This window comes from Salvelinus alpinus, chromosome 30, assembly GCF_045679555.1.
Source record: "Salvelinus alpinus chromosome 30, SLU_Salpinus.1, whole genome shotgun sequence".
Taxonomy (NCBI): Eukaryota; Metazoa; Chordata; class Actinopteri; order Salmoniformes; family Salmonidae; genus Salvelinus; species Salvelinus alpinus.
The window spans coordinates 36,472,980-36,490,089 of NC_092115.1; the positions used below are offsets into that span (position 1 = coordinate 36,472,980).

The 17,110-nt window shown below is 43.6% G+C and overlaps 2 protein-coding genes across 4 annotated transcripts; both read right to left on the reverse strand.

Annotated features, from left to right (window-relative positions):
• Positions 1-316: 316 nt before the first annotated feature.
• LOC139560378 (uncharacterized) lies at positions 317-5,934 on the reverse strand. The gene is made up of 2 exons (XM_071377087.1): positions 5,517-5,934; positions 317-1,737 (listed from the first exon to the last, which is right to left on the reverse strand). The coding sequence occupies exons 1-2, from the start codon at positions 5,791-5,793 to the stop codon at positions 689-691; spliced, it is 1,326 nt and encodes a 441-aa protein (XP_071233188.1). The 5' UTR covers positions 5,794-5,934; the 3' UTR covers positions 317-688.
• Positions 5,935-6,114: 180 nt separating this feature from the next.
• Positions 6,115-15,491, reverse strand: LOC139560371 (uncharacterized). 3 transcript variants are annotated; one of them, XM_071377078.1, is made up of 14 exons: positions 15,389-15,491; positions 14,482-14,851; positions 14,261-14,363; positions 13,991-14,135; positions 13,437-13,519; positions 12,565-12,672; positions 12,341-12,459; positions 11,154-11,313; positions 10,844-10,941; positions 10,646-10,717; positions 9,765-10,460; positions 9,372-9,547; positions 8,571-9,292; positions 6,115-8,454 (listed from the first exon to the last, which is right to left on the reverse strand). In XM_071377078.1, the coding sequence occupies exons 2-14, from the start codon at positions 14,567-14,569 to the stop codon at positions 6,897-6,899; spliced, it is 4,128 nt and encodes a 1,375-aa protein (XP_071233179.1). In that variant the 5' UTR covers positions 14,570-14,851; positions 15,389-15,491; the 3' UTR covers positions 6,115-6,896. The 3 variants fall into 3 exon arrangements, with proteins under 3 accessions (XP_071233179.1, XP_071233178.1, XP_071233180.1); XM_071377077.1 differs by having other exon boundaries at positions 9,372-9,556; XM_071377079.1 differs by lacking the exon at positions 15,389-15,491 and having other exon boundaries at positions 9,372-9,556; positions 11,154-11,259; positions 14,482-14,711.
• Between the last annotated feature and the right edge of the window lie 1,619 nt (positions 15,492-17,110).

Genomic DNA, 17,110 nt, shown 5'->3' on the forward strand with positions numbered 1-17,110 from the left:
TGCAGAAGAGACCAAGTGCTACTGATCTAATTCCACGCACACGTCTGTTTATGTCGCTGGTGTAGCAGGTAGTCACAGCGCTGACGTCCTGTTCACGGTTTGCGCATGTGTAATCCTGGTGCAGCTCCTCTGTAATTGTCAGCAAATTGATTGACTGAATTAACAAGAGAACAATCTGCTGGTGCACAAGCACATTTCTAAATAGCACCTGGTGTATTTTACTATTCTTACTCTCAATAGTAACTAAGTTGAGACCCAGGTGACCGCTTATGCCTGGAGCCGGCCCTGATTGCACTATATACAACCTGAAAATCCATTCAATTCAATGTCATTTAATATTCATGGTATGACACACAAAATGACAATTATTTGTTCAAATTTGACATCCTCATTTAACAATGCTTACCTTCCTATAAAGCCCTTGAAGCATATCAAGTCATTTATGTCATATTGTTGAGATTGGTAAAAATGCTAGGCAAATTGCAATCTAATATGGCATTCCCTTTTTTGAGCTCAGTAATTTCCTAAATAAACATCAAGATGAAAAAAACAAAACAATTGGAAGTTCTTATTTGAGTTGTAAGTAGTAGGGTTTTAAAGCTGAAATAATTGTTAAACATGTTTTTCAAGAAGACACAGTTAGGGTTAACTGTACAACGCTGAGGAAAACACTGAACAACATGCAATCTTACATTCTGACATTGGCAAATTTACATTGATGTTTTTGATGTATTTTGAGGTTACCGAGAACCGTGAAACTTTTACCACACTGCACACAACTAAATGGCTTTTGTCCACTGTGAAATCGCTCATGTCTTTGGCAGTTGTCCTGCCTTGCAAACATCTTGCCACAGAGTCTGCAACTGAAAGGTCTCTCACCCGTGTGAACACTCTGATGGGACTTAAGTCTGGTTTTCTGCGTAAAACTTTTCCCACACTCAAGACATCTGTATGGTTTGACTCCAGCGTGAGAGTGCTGGTGTGCTTCAAGTTGACAATGGCGGTGGAAGCTCTTTCCACACAATGAGCATATAAACACTTTTTGGTTTGGTACAGCTCTCCAAACATTGACCATTCTTTTTGTTTTCAATCTGTTCTTATTAAGAATATGTTCATTGCTGTGTGAGTTTGACTCAGATGTGTTCCCAGTTGCTCTCATGAGCCCTTGTGAAGAAGGTCCTGGCTGCTGCAGTCTAGGCTGTAAAATCAAGCCCTCCATCACAACAGGGTGCAGAGTATCTCTGTACTGCCCCTGGTCAGCTTGAAAGGACTCAGACATGGCATCGCCATGATAAAGAGGATGCCACTCGGGCTCCACTTTCACTGGGACAGTGCTGAAAATGTCATTAAGTGGTTTCTCTGCAGAAGACAAAGAGTTGCAGGAAGCAGGATGGGATGGGATGGGAGTGGGATATTGATCTGCCTGAGAGGAAAACATCTGTAAGCATCTCTCTGTAGTGTAAGACCCATCTGGGTGAGTGGAATCATTCCCACTTAGTCCTTGTGTAACAGAGAACCACAGCTGACTATCTCTCTCATCCATTCTAAAGTCCAAACTGCCTGTGATTCCTGGGTCTTGTACAGTTCCCTGGGCTACATGTTTTTCCACCTGCTCTGCTTTCACCAACAACTCCAGTCCACCCCTCGCCTCCACAAGGTGTCCTGAGCTCTGCAGCTCATTGAACTTCTCCGGGTCCTCTACAGGCGTGGCTTGGGATTTCTGGTCCTCTTCATTACCTGGAAGTAGAGTAGACAGTTTATGTAATTGTTAGAAATATGTCAAATAAGCGATAAAGCAAAACCCTGTACAGTGCAAATAACCTGACTTGATGGCAGGGCCGTAACTACATATGAGGACACCGGGGTCTGGACTTCGGTAACTTTTTCTAATTTGAAAAATAACAAAAGTATATAAACTCAGCAAAAAAAAGAAACGTCCTCTCACTGTCAACTGTTTATTTTCAGCAAACTTAACATGTGTAAATATTTGTATGAACATAAGATTCAACAACAGACATAAACTGAACAAGTTCCACAGACATGTGACTAACAGGCTTACCACATCACTCGCGTCGCGTGCGCGAGCGTTGCAAAATACATTTTGAAATCTATGTTATTCAATTATTGCGCGCGCGCGCCAACAAGCATCTGCGTTGCCAAGGGCTAAAACAGAAGTCATTCCTATTTCTGACGCAGATCGCGCTGCAAGTCGTGCCTCTCCCATCACCTCATTGGTTTATAGAAGCAGATACCCAAGTGCCATCTCCTCATTGGTTATACCCGCGTAGGTGACTGAAAGACGAACGAGGTCAGTGGCAGTAATGCACCTAATTTATGAAGGTTGCCAATCGCAAAATAATGTCAAGAGAAGAAAAGGCCTGGAAGGAAGAGAGCTGGACTAGAAATGATTCGGTTGACCGTTTTATGTGTGGATTAATTGGCGGAGTAGAGGACCTTGTGCATTTCAGGTAAAATAACTCTGTTTATATCCCAGGACAAATTAGCTAGCAACAGCAAGCTAGCTAAAGAGGACAAATTAGCTAGCAAGTGCAAGCTAACTAGCTAAATTGCCATAAATGTTTAATGCTTTTCGACCTCTCCCCAAATTAATATAATTGGTTCAGAGTTTGTTTTGATATTTTCACCTGTGTGTCGTGATCACGTTTGGTGTGGGGGGACAAAATACATGTATGCACGATGGCGCACGCGCGCAGCCGGTTTGGGTTCCGTGTAAACAGAAATGGAATAATGTGTCCCTGAACAAAGGGGGGTCAAAATCAAAAGTATTAAGTACTGCAGTGCACCAGATTTGCCAGTTCTTGCTGTGAGATGTTACCCCACTCTTCCACCAAGGCACCTGCAAGTTCCTGGACATTTCTGGGGGGGAATGGCCCTAGCCCTCCGATCCAACAGGTCCCAGACGTGCTCAATGGGATTGAGACCCGGGCTCTTCACTGGCCATGGCAGAACACTGACATTCCTGTCTTCCAGGAAATCACGCACAGAACGAACAGTATGGCTGGTGACATTGTCATGCTGGATGGTCATGTCAGGATGAGCCTGCTGGAAGGGTACCACATGAGGGAGGAGGATGTCTTCCCTGTAACACACAGCGTTGAGATTGCCTACAATGACAACAAGCTCAGTCCGATGATGCTGTGACACACCGTCCCAGACAATTACAGACCCTCCACCTCCAAATCGATCCCGCTCCAGAGTACAGGCCTCGGTGTAACGCTCATTCCTTCGACGATAAACGCGAATCCGACAACCACCCCTGGTGAGACAAAAAATGTGACTCGTCAGTGAAGAGCACTTTTTGCCAGTCCTGTCTGGTCCAGCGACGATAGGCGACGTTGTTGCCGGTGATGTCTGGTGAGGACCTGCCTTACAACAGGCCTACAAGCCCTCAGTCCAGCCTCTCTCAGCCTATTGCGGAGTCTGAGCACTGATGGAGGGATTGTGCGTTCCTGGTGTAACTCGGGCAGTTGTTGTTGCCATCCTGTACCTGTTCCGCAGGTGTGATGTTTGGTACCGATCCTGTGTAGGTGTTGTTACACGTGGTCTGCCACTGCGAGGACGATCAGCTGTCCGTCCTGTCTCCCTGTAGCGCTGTCTTAGGCATCTCACAGTACAGACATTGCAATTTATTGCCCTGGCCACATCTGCAGTCCTCATGCCTCCTTGCAGCATGTCTAAGGCACGTTCACGCAGATGAGCAGGGACCCTAGGCATCTTTCTTTTAGTGTTTTTCAGAGTCAGTAGAAAGGCCTCTTTAGTGTCCTACGTTTTCATAACTGTGACCTTAATTGCCTACCGTCTGTAAGCTGTTAGTGTCTTAACGACCATTCCACAGGTGCATGTTCATTAAATGTTTATGGTTCATTGAACAAGCATGGGAAACAGTGTTTAAACCCTTTACAATGAAGATCTGTGAAGTTATTTCGATTTTTTGAATTATCTTTGAAAGACAGGGTCCTGAAAAAGGGACGTTTATTTTTTTGCTGAGTTTATTTTGAACACAACAAAGTAAATCAATTATGGGTCAACATCTAAATATTGCTCCCAGCATTGATCAAAGCTCCGTGCGCTTATATTCTTGATCTGATTGAGTTCTAATCGCTCCAGGCTCTTTGCGAACGAACAGTGGTTTGTTTATGCCTTTTTAGCAGCAACCACTCTCTCAAAGGGCTAACCCTGCTTTCTCGCGGCACAGGCCCGAGGGCCTGAGACGTAAAACGTTATGGCAGGAGTCACTTTTACTTTCTTCTCCAACACTTTTTTTGCATTATTTAAACCAAATTGAACATGTTTCATTATTTATTTGAGACCAAATTAATTTTATTTATGTATTATATTAAGTTAAAATAAAAGTGTTCATTCAGTATTGTTGTAATTGTCATTATTACAAATATATATATTTAAAAATCGGCATCGGCTTTTTTTGGTCCCGCAATAATTGGTATCGGCGTTGAAAAATCATAATCGGTCAACCTCTAGTTGTTAGTCTCGTCTCGATCGCCCACTGGAGTCTATAGTTTACCCATTACCCACCTTTTTCTTACCCCTACATCACTGATATTAATACAGAATCGTAAGTAATATTCTAATAATTAATGTGAATGTGATAGTACAATCATTTGTCTGCTCCAATGATGTCTGTTTATGCGGAGCTTGACTGTTAGTCGTTCCAGATAAAAGTGTCTGCTAAATAGCATATATTAGCAGGGGTAAAAGTAAGGTGGTACAGTGTTCCGGCCCAAACATTGTAGGAGTATGCTTTACCGATAAAACATTAGCCTATCACAATAATTAAAACAAATGATGACTGGTTGTGTTTATGCCACAATAAAAGGTAATACATTTTAAAAGTTAAATTACAAATCTTAATGGCTAGGCCCACAGAGATCCTATTGAATTAATAGGGATTCTGTATGTAGTTCTATGATTAGGCCCATAAAACATTTGAGCTCCTGCACCATGAAGAAATAAATTCTACTTTCACTCCTGTATATTAGTAATGCCTAGGACTACAAATGCAAAAACTATGTAATTTGAGAAAAGAGATATCCATGTAAATAACTGATGATTTTATGCAATTCATCATTACAACTGACTGAACAATAACGTTACCTGATGCTACGTGTTAGCGTGAATCAGTTCTCATATTTCCTCCCTTTTATGGGTATAACATTACAATTGTATAGCTAATAGTCTGTTTGCTGATGACTGAGGTGAATTAACCTACAGCAGCAACGGTGATATTGACTGGGGTCATTTTTGCTGTTCTCCAAATAGCATTTTAATAGCGGTCGCGCGCCTTCCAGTCCTCATTACAACTCAAATCCTGGTTACACAACTGAGGTACATTGCCCGATGTATAAGAAGCTAAGTTAATCGTTAAAACCATAGGTATATGGTACGATAGGGTCCTATGGGTCTAACGATGAACGTAGTCTTAAGATGCTTTAAACCGGGCTCTGCTTGACAGCACTAAACTAAGGGTGAGCTCTCACCGTTTTGTGAGGTCCCACTCCCAAGCTGAATTCCCTCAGCATGTTGCCTGTCATTTGTTCCTCGTGCTGCTGCTTCCCTTTGAGCTTTCCTCAGTTCTCTTTCCATCAGCTGTAAACTATTTTTAAGGCCTTCTATCTCGTTTTCTTTCCGACACATTTCCAGCCGTAGCACGACAGTACCCTCGTCTACAAATTTGGTTATTTCTGCAACAGCTGCCTTTGCTAGCACATCCATGATTGCACCTATTTGTGTACTAAAAGAAACAGTGTTAGACATTGCTCATCAAATAAAATCACCGTTGTTACACAGAAACAAATATGCAGTGCGAGTGCCTCTGTAAAATGTTTATAACATAATCGTTTCTTCTATTGTACAGCTTCTCGAAGCTAGCAAACAGCAACGTTTGTGGAAGGGGGGGGAACTTCTTCCGGAAAGATGGATAACGGAAATGACAACAGAAAGTACCAAACACTTTCAAATAAATGCACTTATATGGGGATATTTATTTGAAATCAGTAATAAACGCCTAGCTACCTGGTTTTATTGTCTGCTAGCTACTAGTGAAATGATTTTTGAAAATACAAATACGACGACCACTTTTCTTTGCAGAAGAAGTTTATTTACAAAAACAAATAAAACAGAAAATGCATTGTTTTATGGAATTGACACAAATGATGACACATTGCCCTTAAAAACATCTCTAGACAATCATTAAGCGATCATTAACTCCTAAGAAGTTATTACATTTGCTTTCTCACCATTTGCTTGCTCACTCTTAACAACACCAATTGTGCTTATGCATGAGATGTGATACCTGAGATTTCCATACTTGGTGTACATTGACAACTCTTTGCAGATTGATTAAAACCAAGCAGTTAAAATGGTAAGTTACATTAATAGGTTAAAAGCAGCAACAAAAAGGGGGACATTTACAGAGGGAGAGAGAGAGAGTGCGGAGGATCAGTTTTCTGAGTTGCCCTGAATCTGAGTGGGCCGGTTCTAGACCCAGGCTGAATTATACAGGGAGTATAATAAAAATGTAATGTTTAATGTATTTATATATTGTATATAAATGATCAGTTGTATACTAACCGTCCAGACAGAGTCGATGACTACAACATTTACTGGTGTCTTTTTCCACATCTTTCTCTTTATTGTACTTCATATCCTCAATCTTTCTGTTTCTCCCTCTCACTGCTGCCCTCTTCCTCGCTCCCTCTCTTGATTTCCATTTCAACAGCTTCATCAAAACACATACTTATTTGACTGTTCTTCATCATGTCTCTCATTCCCCCCTCTTCCGCATCTCTCCTCCTCTCCCCTCCCCACTGTTCCTGCCACTCCCTTTTGCCTCTGTCCTCATCTTCCCCTTTCTCATTTCACTGTTGTTCTGTCTCGCAGACTTTGTCATGCTCTAGCTTCCCTTCCATCTTTCTCTCTTTGTCCTTATCTTGCTGTCCCAAAGCCCTGTGTACCTTTCCCTCCCCCATGGCTCTGTCTGCCTCTCTCCTCTCCCTCTGCTGCTCTTGTCTGAGGTTCAGTGAAGTTATTCGGCAGTGATGTGGCTTAGGTGGTACCATTGGCACTGATCTTGATTGACACACTTTAGGGGGTGTTTGTTGTTTAGACCTGACCAGCACTCTCCCCACCCCTTTTTCAGAACCCACTTTACTACCTCTCCCTTCCTTCTGTCCCTTATTCAATTCTTTGATGTAAATCTGGACCTCTTTCAGTTCTTCCTCACTTTCCTCTATTATTGTTGGTATCTGTAGTTGGTCTTTTGTCTCTCCTTCATTCTCCCTCTCTTGGTTCTCCTTATCTGGCCCTGTTGATTCATGTTCCTCTGTCTCCTGTTGGACCACATGTATACTATCTCCTTCTTCGTCCCTGATTACACCTCCCACTTCCATCTCTTTATCTCCCTCCTCATCTCCCTCTCCCGCAACATCCTTCATCAGATCTATAGCTCTTTCTCCTCTCTCTAAAACATGCTGTGCCTCTAGGTCCTGTTTATGCTCCTCATTATCAATCAACATATTTTCCATCCCCTCTTCAGCTGCCTCTTCCTCAGTCTCTCCCATGGTATCCACTCCTTCCACCTCTCGCTTCGTCTCTTCTTTTGCACTCATCTCTTCACTTGTCTTACTCTCTCCTTCCTTATCTATCTCTTTCTGCTGTACTCTAATACTCTCTCCCTCTTTGGTTTCTATCACCTCCTCCATAACTTTACTTTCCTCAGTCTCCCCTTCCCTATCCTTCCTCTCTCCACTTTCCATCATGTCATCCCTGGCTAATATGCTCTTTATCTCATAAATGTCTTCTTCTCCTACTTCCCCTTCCTCACCTGCAATCCTTTCCTCTTCTTCAATCATTCCTCTTTGCTCCCTCGCCCCAAAGTCCTCCCCTTCTGTTTCATCCAACTCCTTTAATACCTCTCTCTTCTCAGTCTCAGTTCTTGTTACCTCTCCTTCTTGTTTGTTAAATTCTCCCTTATTTCTATCTTCTCTTTCCTCCATCTCTTCCTCTACATCTTCCTCCTTTCCCTCGCTATCCCTCTCAGCACTATTTTCAGGCTGCTCCATTGCGCCCCCAGCTGAAACTACCTCCGATCGCTCATTGAGTATGTTCTTTGGCTCTTCAGCACAGGAAACTATACGACAGGCAGTGAGTAAATGCTCTTGTGAATCTGCTTTCTCGGCTTCGCTCACGGTATCGCCATTGTAACCCTCTGAAATCACACCTTCACCACAGTGACTCTTCAGGTCCTCCTCGTCTCTGAGCTGCAGGTGAACTCCAGTGTCCTCTTCCTCTGCAGTGGTCTGCAGTGAGGCCTCCTCACAGTCAGTTGATGAGGATGCTGAAGCGAGGCCCCTCTCAATGTCCTCTTCCTTCGTCATGCTCGTTTCAACCGAGTGACAACATTCTTGTATCTCAGTGCTGTAATGTGAAGAGTAAGACATCAGCTCTATGATGACAGGTAACATTTATCATGTACATTTATCCTGATATACTGTTCTTCACTTTGAGTCACTTCCTAACCCACCTTGGCTTACCTTTCTGTGCATGTATTCGTCAGTGTGTCTGCCTGGTCTTTCTCCTGGTTGTCTGGATCCTGCCCTGCATCCTCCTCCCCCAACAGGTCTATCGCTTCCAGTCTATTCTCTTCTTCAGCCTTGCTATGCCTCAAGACCTCTTCTGATGGGTTACAGCAATCAGGGGAATCAATGTCCAAGTGCTCAGGAGGCATTCTGGCCTCAGAACTCTGTGATAGACCAATTCCTATGGACCTGTCATCAGAAGCACTGTCCAATTGTTGTGAGGGCTTAGCAGGGAGGGACAAAGCGCTCTCCACGTCAGTCTGAGGCCCACTCCATGTCAGTCTGTTGAACACCAAACTAGATGGTAGACTTTTACAGAACATGTCATCATCGTCCTCATCTTCTCTGTCGTAATCAGCATCTTTGTCGTCATTATCCTCTTCTTCAGAGGAAGAGCACCGAGCAGGCAGGAAGGGCCTGGACATGTAAGGTAGACTCATTGACTTGTCGGCTCGTACATATTGATCAAAGCTTAGAGGTCTGTGTGTGGGCGTTTGTGTCTGCCTCAGTGTGTGTGTCTCTGTTTGGCAGCCTGTCTGTATTTGTGTCTGTGTGTCTACAGGTGGCTGTGTGACAGAGTCTGGTTTGTCATGTGAGAGTTCAGGGGATCTCTGCTCCACCTCGTCCTCATACTCATCTTCCCCATGATGAGGCTCCACTGAGAACGCCTGGAACATCTGGGAGGAGAGAGGATGGAGAAGAGAGGTTAGGATCATGACTAAATTATGAAACACACATGTGCACACGCACACACACCTTGGTGGAGGCACTGCTGTCCATGAGGTCCAGGAATCCAAAAGTATCCTGAAAGTCTAGTGGACAGTCCTGGACTTGTGCATCGTCCTCCTCCATCGTCGTAGGGTACGGCACATCTGTGGCAACTGCGTCATTTCTGACACCATTTGGAGAATCCAGGGCAGTCTGCACAGAGCCTTTGATTTCTGACAATTAAATGTAGATTTTACAGATCGACACAAAAGGCCTATCCAACTTAGATTGTATATTACCAATTGTCAATAATTCCATTTTCAAAAAAGTCTAGAAAACTCACTCCAAACAGGATCAATAATCCTACTACAATCACGGTTTCATTTCCCTTATTGCGCAAATGTGTTATGATCGTTAAAATATATGAATGATCAGACATACCCATGTGTTCTCCCTCTTCATCCTCCTCTTCATCGTTTTCATGGTTTACTGTATCCTCTCCTCCACCCTCACTCTCTTCACCCCTCTCCTCTGATGGCTTAGATACACAGTCCCCATTCAGTTCCTCCTCCTTTCTTCTGTCTTCTTTTCCTTCAACTTTATCATCCTCTGCCTCATCTCTCCTCTCCTCCGATACCTCTTGATCTCTTCTCTTGACTCCGTCAGTCTCGTCCTCCACCACAACTTCCACTCGGATGTGCCTTTCCCCTTCCTCCTGTCTCTCACCCTCCCCCTTATCTCCGCTATGATTGCCCCTTTCTGCTCCACCCCCCTGCAGCACCCCAAAGGCCAGGCCTGATGTGATGTGAAGGGGGACGGTGACTGAGAAAGGTCCGGAGATGTGTATCCCTGCCCGCCGGTCCGCTTTGCTGGAGAGTCCTGGGGATCTGGATGGGGGTTGCAGAGCCTCAGTGCTGTTGCCCCCACTACAGTGACTGTACAGTCGACTGTATTTGCCCTTTGTTCCCCCGCTCACTACACTCACACTAGCCCCCTGACCCCTCCGGAAGGTCACAGCATATCCGCTGCCCACATCACTACCATTAGTGGATGCCCCTCTATCAGCACCACCTTGGGGACAGGGAGAGGGCTGAGCCAGGGGGGACATGACAGTGGAAGGGGCTCGTTGTCTGGAACCTGTGAGGTATGGTAAACAGTCACATTAGTCTACAGATGAAACTGTCATAAGTGTAAGCCTATAGTACTACTGAACACAGAAATGTAAGTATGCTTTAGCAGCATGCTTGGATTACTCTACAAACATGTTCACCAATATCTATACATTATAGATAAGGAGTCGGTAAACAAGGAAGGATGTGTACCTTCATGCAAATAGGGCATTGAGCTCAGGGAATCCATGCTCTTGGCTGGCCTTAAGACAGTTCTCTCTTTTTCTACAGAGAAATGGAGAGATGATTATACAACTCAAATTAATCATTATTACCATTGCAAAGCTATGCATTGTATTGAAAGATAACAACATCAGTGTGGCACTAATTCTTATGGGAGAGGGTGCATACCTTTGGTTGAGTTCTTGTTCCTTCGTCTCGGGTCTTGGAGTCTGCCTCCTAAATTGAAGATGGACTTCCACTTCCTGCTCTTGAGAGATCCCTTCCTCCTGTAGAGAATGTTACTACTGTTACTGGGGCCAGGAGTTTTTCTTCACCACGTGAACTGTTCATGGAAGAAGAACTATCCCCTCTAGTACTAGTCTACCTTTTACGATTGCGACCACTAAATCTCTACCTATCTCAACCACTATACTGTTACTCCCTACTACTACATTGTCATAAATTGGAAATGTTTTGGTTCTTTGGTTAATTTGCTTACTTGTCTGTGCCGTCGATGATGGCGTGATATGAGCGCATGGCCGGGGGGCCGTCCCCTGGGCTGATATTGCCTAACTGGAATGGAATGGCCCGGAATAAAGGTTTCTCTGGATTGTGTATAGAGGGAGATGGGAATGACTTAAGACACTCCAGACCAATACCTTTATAAGGAGATGAACAAGAAAGAGAGGAGATATGAGAGATTATGAGTGAGTGTACAGTGCATTCGGAAAGTGTTCAGACCCATTGACTTTTTTTGTTACGTTACAGCCTTATTCTAAAATGGATAAAACTGTTTTTTTCGTTCATCAATCTACACACCCCATAATGACAAAACAAAAACAAGTTTTTTGATTATTTTACAAAATTATAAAAAATAAGAAACTGAAATATCATATTTACGTAAGTATTCAGAGCCTTTACTCAGTACTTTGTTGAAGCACCTTTGTCAGCGATTACAGCCTCAAGCTTTATTGGGTATGACGGTACAAGCTTGGTACACTTGTATTTGGGGAGTTTCTCCCATTCTTCTCTGCAGATCCTCTCAAGCTCTGTCAGGTTGGATGGGGAGTGTAGCCGCACGGCTATTTTCAGGTCTCTCCAGAGATGTTTGATCGGGTTCAAGTCTGGGCTCTGGCTGGGCCACTCAAGGGCATTCAGAGACTTGTCCTGAAGCCACTCCTGAGTTGTCTTGGCTGTGTGCTTAGGGTCATTGTCCTGTTGGAAGGCAAACCTTTGCCCCAGTTTAAGGTTCTGAGCGCTCTGGAGCAGATTTACATCAAAGATCTCTCTGTACTTTGCTCCGTTTATCATTTATCATTGCTCCAAATCATGTCCAATCAATTGAATTTACCACAGCTGGACTCCAATCAAGTTGTAGAAACATCTCAAGGTTGATCAATGGAAACAGGATGCACCTGAGCTCCATTTCTAATCTCATAGCAAAGGGTACTGAATACTTATGTAAATAAGGTATGGAATTATTTATTTATATACATTTGTATTTTATTTATATACATTTGCAAAGTTTTTGCTTTGTCATTATGGGGTATTGTGTGTAGATCGATGAGGAATAATTTTTATTTCATCCATTTTAGCATAAGGCTGTAATGTAATAAAATGTGGAAAAAGTACACTGTATATTCTCAGAGAGAGAGCGAGAGAGAGAGCGAGAAAGAGGTGATGTACCTGAATCAGGAAACAGCTGGGGCACGTGGGTGAGGATGAATTCCACTACGATGGACTGTATCCTCACCTCCATGAAGGCTGCAGTACCGTTAAACCCTGACGCCTCAATGTCTTTTGACCTGCAAACACCCTCAGAGGGTTAAACAACATTGAACAATGCAAACACACTGTTTAAACTATCTCTATCTAGTTCATGTCTTTCTCTCTCATGTAGATACACACACCTGAGAAGGTTTGGAGCCCAAACAATGGCGAGGTTCCGGGCATGCATGTTGGTGTGTGAGGAATAAGAAGCCATCTTTACAAGGTGACGCATCAGGAACTCTAGAGTTCTGAGAAACCAGGGGGCGGGAGAAGGTACAAAAAGAGAGGCAAGGGGTTTAATTCTGTAGTTAGTTTGAAAACAGTTGAAACTATTGAAGAAAAACTACACATGGCAAAATGTACAGTCCCCCTAGTTACAAACAGATGGTTCCAGCAATGTTACACATATGTAACAGTATTCCTTCCGTCCCTCTCCTTGCCCCAACTTGGGCTCGAACCAGGGACCCTCTGAACAGATTAACAACTGCCTCCCACAAAGCATCATTACCTAATGCTTCCTCAAAAGTCACGGCTCTTGCAGGGCAAGGGAAATAAGTACTTCAAGGTCTCAGAGCGAGTGGCATCACTGATTGAAATGCTACTATCGCGCACCGCTAACTAGCTAGCCATTTCACACCAGTTACTCTCACCCCCCCTTTTGACCTCCTCCTCCTCCTCTGCAGCAACCCCATCAGCTGGGCAAAGCTCAACTGAGTGATCTGGGTCACGGCACCAATGCAACAGTGCTGCTTCCGTCCCTCTCCTTGCCCCAATCTGGGCTCGAACCAGGTACCCTCTGAACACATCAACAACTGCCTCCCACGAAGCATCGTTACCTATCGCTCCACAAAAGCCACAGCCCTTACAGAGCAAGGGAAACAACTACTTCAAGGTGACATCTTCGATTGAAACGCTACTAGGGTGCACGGCTAACTAGCCATTTCACGCCGGTTACACATAGCAAACATTTACTCTTTCTCTATGAAAAACGGCTGAATAGGTAGAGGTTTACCTGTAATGGGGAGTGGGTAACTCCTTCAGCACATCCTTGATCTTCACCAGCCTCTCGTCCTCCAGCTGAATTGCCACAGCTTCCTGGGGTTAAGTGGTGTGTGAGGTTGATACATAAAGCCATATGCCATCTTAAAGATGCGTTATAAAGGTTTTGTATAATGTCAGCCCGTAGTTTTAAAATTAGCGCTCACAAGCCAAACACAGGTCCCAAAAATGTTTTAACAATTGTGTACAACGTCATACATTTCGTATGATATATTACGTCCTGCAATTTAAAAAAAAAATAACTTTTATCCCTCCTGCAATTCGTATGACACGAATTCCAATTCGTACAATATGGTACGAATTTGTAAGTGAGTCCCGTTCAATCTCTTTAATGCTGGGTCCCGTTCAGTGGGTATGAAATGGGAGAAAACATTTTGAACATTCCTGAACATGTCCAATAGAAACACTTCCTTTTCCGTGTCAGAATGCTTTCTCCTTTTCGCTCCAACTGAATGCAACCCTGGTGTCCATGTATCTGAATTACTATCAAGTAAGACAGGTACTCACAGCATATTTGTCATAGAGCTGGTATGTGAGGAGAGGATTGGGCAACTCTCTGAAGTAGGCCTTGCAGAGAGAGCTGACACAGTGAATGTCCTGCAGGTACACATCCTTATTGAGATCTGGGGTTCCCTCACTGTCAAACTCACCCCTGTTTGGAGACAAACACATTACATTTCACTGCTGTACTTGACCACATAGAAACGCACGGACTCACGCAAGCACGCAGGAGCGTGCACACACACACATACGAGGCACAAACACACACACGCTTACCTCAGTTTCTGTGTGTTGGATGACACCCCAGATAGCCTGTAGATTCCATCTACAACCCCATGCTTCTCAATGAATTCACTGCAGCTTCGCAGCACCTGAGGAACTGAGAGACAGACAAGATGATAATACTATGGACCTGACAGGGATGAACAACAGGATGCTAATATTTATCTTATTCAGATACAATATATTCTAACAGACTGAGGGAACTTGGGACTTACTCTCCTGACAGGTTATAGCCAGGTGGTCCAACAGGTGACAGCCAAACACCTTCTCATTGTTCCCTCCTTTTCTCCGGAGTCTCCGCATCTCTTATTTTCTCCTGCCTCAACTTCTCACATTCAGCCCTGTTGTTAACTATGTGTGTATGTGCGTGTTTAATATGAGTATTTTCTGTATGAATTGGTCAATGGTAACGTGGATTTCATATATATTTACAATGTGCTGTTGATATTACAGGCGGTGTTGTTTTCCTCATTGGATTTTATTGTGCTTTATGTTTAACTCTGTGAAGTGCATTACTTTACTGTGCTATAGCTGTGTTAAGCTATTCTGCTGGGTCATGCGGTATGTTGTTGTGTTTGTGGCACTCTGTAAAGTAAGAAACCAGCAAAATCATATGTATACACCAACACAACACTTAATGTGGTCACTTCAAATCAAACTGTGCATCGCTCACAATCTACAGCATACATAACTCTTCACTTTCCACCAATATATTTTTTCACAAAATGAACAAGCCACACCCTTCACCCCAATACTCCCAGTCGCCCTCTCAGTGCTGTGATCTGGGGACACTTCAAATTCAATCAAGCCTCTCTATGTTGATGGGACACCCTGACACCCCAAACCAAGTCTCTGGCTGTTCTGTGACCCTCTCTTCTCTGTCTCTCGTGGCAATTGGGGCCCTCTCACTACAGCTGAAGTCCATTTAACTGTACATTGTGACTGCAGGCCTGTCGTAGAACATAAAGCCTCTGAGCCTGACCCCACCTCTCCATCCCCCTGACCCCTACCATCCCACATCGGAGGATGTGTTGGTGTCACTGCTACTCTTGTCCCGTGTCGGGGTGACTTACAGGTAAAAACAGGAATAAGAAAGAGTAAGAGAGTTAAGACTGTTCCTACCTTCACTCTGCACAGGCACAACCAAGCAGCAGCAAGCAATGACGCAAGAAACCACTAAACTTCCCCTGTTGACTTCCTGAGTCTCTCCTTTTCTCACATTCTCTTTCTGCATATCTCCGCCTCTGTTGACTGGCAAATCAATGAACAAGTAAATCATTCAAACTAACAAGCATATCAATTTCTATAATCTATTTAGATATCTACAGTATCTAATGACCTTTGATTCAGATTACCAGCTTTATACAGTACTGGTGTAGTGTCAGATTAGACAATGTACACAGTAAAAGTGTAGTTTCCAGATGTAAAATGTGAAGCTTATTGAACATGTATAGTAAATTATACTTAAATATTTTATTGACTAGTTTTGAGTTGACATATAACTTTAAGCTGCAATATGTAACTCTTTGGGCGACCCGACAAAACGCACATAGAAATGTGAGTTATAGATATGTCTTTCTCATTGAAGGCAAGTCTAAGAAGCGGTAGATCTGTTCTATGTGCGCTACTTCTATGATTATCGTTCTTAAGTTTCATTTTTGTGTCTTTTACTTTCGATTTTGTACACCAGCTTCAAAACTGCTGAAAATACAAGATTTTTGGTTATGGAAAAGATATTTCACAGCCGTTTAGATTGTACAGTCGTGGCCAAAGGTTTTGAGAATGACGCAAATATTAATTTACACAACGTTTGCTGCTTCAGTGTCTTTAGATATTTTTGTCAGATGTTACTATTGAATACTGAAGTATAATTACAAGCATTTCATAAGTGGCAAAGGCTTTTATTGACAATTACATGAAGTTGAGTCAATATTTGCAGTGTTGACCCTTCTTTTTCAAGACCTCAGCAATCTGCCCTGGCATGCTGTCAATTAATTTATGGGCCATATCCTGACTGATGGCAGCCCATTCTTGCATAATCAATGCTTGGAGTTTGTCAGAATTTGTGTGTTTTTGTTTGTCCACCCGCCTCTTGAGGATTGACCACAAATTCTCAATGGGATTAAGGTCTGGGGAGTTTCCTGGCCACGGACCCAAAATATCGATGTTTTGTTCCCCGAGCCACTTAGTTATCACTTTTGCCTTATGGCAAGGTGCTCCATCATGCTGGAAAAGACATTGTTCGTCACCACACTGTTCCTGGATGGTTGGGAGAAGTTACTCTCGGAGGATGTGCTGGTACCATTCTTTATTCATGGCTGCTCTGTAGGCAAAATTGTGAGTGAGCCCACTCCCTTGGCTCTTTACTGTTGGCATGACACAGGACTGATGGTAGCGCTCACCTTGTCTTCTCCGGACAAGCTTTTTTCCAGATGCCCCAAACAATTGGAAGGGGGATTCATCAGAGAAAATGACTTCACCCCAGTCCTCAGCAGTCCAATCCCTGTACCTTTTGCAGAATATCAGTCTGTCCCTGATGTTTTTCCTGGAGAGAAGTGGCTTCTTTGCTGTCCTTCTTGACACCAGGCCATCCTCCAAAAGTTTTCGCCTCACTGTGCGTGCAGATGCACTCACACCCGCCTGCTGCCATTCCTGAGCAAGCTCTGTACTGGTGGTGCCCCGATCCCGCAGCTGAATCAACTTTAGGAGACGGTACTGGCGCTTGCTGGACTTTCTTGGGCTCCCTGAAGCCTTCTTCACAACAATTGAACCGCTCTCCTTGAAGTTCATGATGATCCGATAAATGGTTGATTTAGGTGCAATCTTACTGGCAGCAATATCCTT

What these genes read in the sequence shown, in the direction of transcription:
- LOC139560371 (XM_071377077.1), bottom strand. Translation starts at nt 14,569, where the DNA reads ATGCGGAGACTCCGGAGAAAAGGAGGGAACAATGAGAAGGTGTTTGGC. An exon ending in AATGCCCTATTTGCATGAAG is followed by an intron (nt 10,461 to 10,645) that starts GTACACATCCTT and finishes CATACCTCACAG; the next exon opens with GTTCCAGACAACGAGCCCCT. An exon ending in ACAGCAGTGCCTCCACCAAG is followed by an intron (nt 9,293 to 9,371) that starts GTGTGTGTGCGT and finishes CTCTCCTCCCAG; the next exon opens with ATGTTCCAGGCGTTCTCAGT.
- LOC139560378 (XM_071377087.1), bottom strand. Translation starts at nt 5,793, where the DNA reads ATGTCTAACACTGTTTCTTTTAGTACACAAATAGGTGCAATCATGGAT. An exon ending in GAGTGGGACCTCACAAAACG is followed by an intron (nt 1,738 to 5,516) that starts GTGAGAGCTCAC and finishes CTCTACTTCCAG; the next exon opens with GTAATGAAGAGGACCAGAAA.